The sequence below is a fragment of the Phaethon lepturus genome, unplaced genomic scaffold (assembly GCF_000687285.1).
Source record: "Phaethon lepturus isolate BGI_N335 unplaced genomic scaffold, ASM68728v1 scaffold54381, whole genome shotgun sequence".
Taxonomy (NCBI): domain Eukaryota; kingdom Metazoa; phylum Chordata; class Aves; order Phaethontiformes; family Phaethontidae; genus Phaethon; species Phaethon lepturus.
In genome coordinates, this window is record NW_010519469.1 from 11,923 (window position 1) to 15,011 (window position 3,089).

General features: G+C 43.8%; 1 protein-coding gene across 1 annotated transcript in view; it reads right to left on the reverse strand.

Annotated features, from left to right (window-relative positions):
* PABPC4 (poly(A) binding protein, cytoplasmic 4 (inducible form)) overlaps positions 1–2,448 on the reverse strand; it is a 13,776-nt gene extending 11,328 nt beyond the window's left edge. Inside the window, exon 1 of the mRNA XM_010297039.1 lies at positions 2,256–2,448. Within this exon, the coding sequence (XP_010295341.1) occupies positions 2,256–2,448 (193 nt within the window). The remainder of the gene's footprint in view (positions 1–2,255) is intronic.
* Between the last annotated feature and the right edge of the window lie 641 nt (positions 2,449–3,089).

Consider the following 3,089-nt stretch of genomic DNA (forward strand, 5'->3'; position numbering starts at 1 on the left):
GAAAATATAGATCTCTCCTTTCAGAAAGCCCTCAGGCAGGCAGTACTAGGTACTGCCACCTTGAAAACAAAAGCCAAATTTCTGCATTTGACACTAAGAATTATATTTTTCATATTCAGGTCTTTTGTTTCGGAGAGAACACAAGACACCATGAATGGGCTCACCTCTCAAAAATTACCTGTTTATGTTCTGCTACATTACATTTAGTACAGCAGCTGATTTTTACTTATGCAAAGTAACACATGCTGGAGTTTGCCAGACAGAAGAAATTAAGAGCCTTTCAGAAGAGATCTCTTCATGAGAGCAGGAGGAGTTTGAACATTTCTCCTTCCCAATATTAAGTCACTGATTAGGTTTAAATCACCTGACCTTCTAAGATCTACCAGTAACAAGACACCACTTACTTTGTCAAAGTATCACTTGAAGTACTGGGACTTCCTAAAATGTCTGCTGCCTCACCAGGAGCCCAGAATGATGCAACCTCCCTCTAAATTCCTGCCTATTTATTACCATAAAAGATTACCCTGAAATATATTGGAAGGCCATCTGTCTTTGTATTTGTATGAGGTGCAGAACTTCTTTCTGCTAAAGCAAGCACATGTGACTAGCCGCTATAACTACACGTATTATACGGGTCTTCTCTACTTTAAGAGATTTTTACCTACACTTTTGCACCCCATTTCCTCAACAATTATCTAATCCGAGCTCCAAGTTCCTTCTCTGCTTCATTTCTGCTGCTTGTTTTTCTCTTATCCTAAAAAATGAGATCATGGCCTAGACAAAGGCAGGTAAGCCTGGATAACTATAGCTTTCCTTGTACAGCACATGAACATACCAAGGTGGTCTTGTAAGAGGGAGTCAGAGCAGACAGGTTCAGAGCCAGAGAGGACCACATATGTAGGCTCTCGGGTTCTCTCCTTCTCACTGAGAAGTTTTAAAACACAAATACATTGCTTAGCCTGCATAAAAAGCACTTCTGAGAGTTCCATGAATAAGAAATTATGCAATGGGGTGCAAGACAGCTTTTTATCAGCCTAGCAAGAGAAAGGATCAGAAGTGCTCAATCAGATCAGGCAGCATCCCAAGGAAAGGACGTGTGGAAGGTACTTGACCTGGGAGAGGATGGAAGCTAGGATGGCACATAGTCACAACAGACTATGCAAAATCCAAACATTCCAGCCAAGAGCTCAATCCCAGAGGTTCTGCTAAACTTGCCGGAACACAACTTTTGTAATAACGTTTCTGTTTTCCACACAACAAATACTTTAATCCAAAGTCAATACATTACCCTGTGCAACAAACACAGCACTCTGCCGTTTGTAAAAATGTAAAGCAAGATAACCTCCTACAGGCTAAAGGGAAGTTTATTTGCTGCTGAAGTCTGTGCTGTTGTGAACTGATTTTGAATTCAAGGGAAAAGTTTGCTCTCATCTATCCTTTGCATGTCTCTATCGTATATAGATACAGCTAAATCACAGCACAGAGCAATAAACTTGCCCTGGTCAACAAACAAAAGCTCTGAAAACCAGGGCAGAAAACACTGACCCATTTTTCTTCCAGAAAAGACATGTTCCAAAATGACCTCTTCTGGTCCATCTTTCACATGCTACTGCTGCTTCAGTTCTGGAATACCTACTTGAGCAGAAGCCAAATTAAAGTATGGGGAAAAAAAAAAAGAAAGCCCGGCAAGAGCAAATCAACCTGGTTTCCCAGGCATTAAACAATGCATCTTCTTTCCCATTAATATAAGAATACCACTTCCCAGACTGGGAGACCCATCCAGCTGCTTGCACAGACACAGCAACCTGCAGTCCACCAGATCTCCCAAATATTAAATTGGAGTCAGTGGGCAGCCAAAGGCTCAGCCAGTCAAACTGAGCATTCAACCACAGCTGACTACTTTTTTTTTCCTGCTAGGACTGACTCCAGACCCACACAAATAGCCCAAGCCTACATGAGAATGAAGGGGAAAACAGTGGAGATTACTCTCGTATGTGAGCTGGAACAAACCCAAGTCTCTACATTTTAATGAAATAGGTCATCAGAGATGTTACCAAGATGCATATTTGCAGTCTTTTGTAGACACTAAGCAGTAAAAAATACTTCAGCTTCAGTCACTAGTGATTACTTACCCTGTAACACAGTGGTAGGCAGCTACATGGCAATACACATGAAGAGTAGCATGGATTAGTAGCGAAAAAAGTGAAGAAAAGCGAAGAAAAACAGCCATAGATGTGGTTGTATACGTCACTTACCATCTGCTGGCTGCTGGAAGTTGACATACGCATATCCGAGGGACCGGCGGGTGATCATATCCCTGCAGACCCGAATCGAGAGCACGGGCCCAGCAGGGCTGAACTTCTCGTAGAGCATGGCCTCGGTGACATCGGGGTGCAGGTCACCCACGTACAGTGATGCCATCGGGTAACTGCTGGCAGCTGTGTTCATCTTCCACCCAGCACACGCTCCCACCAGGAACTAAGAAGGTTTTATTCTTGAGGTTTCTTGAAGTCAAGCTTTTCGTAAATATTTAAACTGGGAGAAAACTGAAAATCTTATTTAAAAGTCTCACTAAGCAGGGGCCTGCAGAAACAGCTTGGGAGAGGCGGGCTGGCAGGAGGCCGGTGACCGGAGGGAGGGCGCAATGGGGGGGACCGGGGGACGGCTGCTCCGCCACACCGGGCCCTGGGACAGGGAGCGGCTGAGCAGGGAGGGGAGGCCTGGAAATCTGCAAAAAACAAAGTTAAGCCTCCAGGAGACCGAGGTCAAACATGAAGCCAAAATTCATATGCTGTCTCCTGAGCGTTTCTGCTGTCAGCTCTGGGGCAAAACCCTCCTCGATCTCCCGAAAACGACGTCCCTTATTTTGCTTTAAGAGTCTAATTTAGCCCCAATTCTCTACAGCGGAGGCCGTTTGATTTTCTGAGGTCAAAAAAAAAAAAACTTAGGGAAAATAACTCTAATATAAATTTACACGAACCTTTCTTTTCTTAAATTAAATCTTCTCTGCCAGGTTTGGTTTTTTTATGTATTTATAAAATAGATCCGCTCTAGCGGGGCAATAACACGCGGCGGCAGCGGTTGAGCGC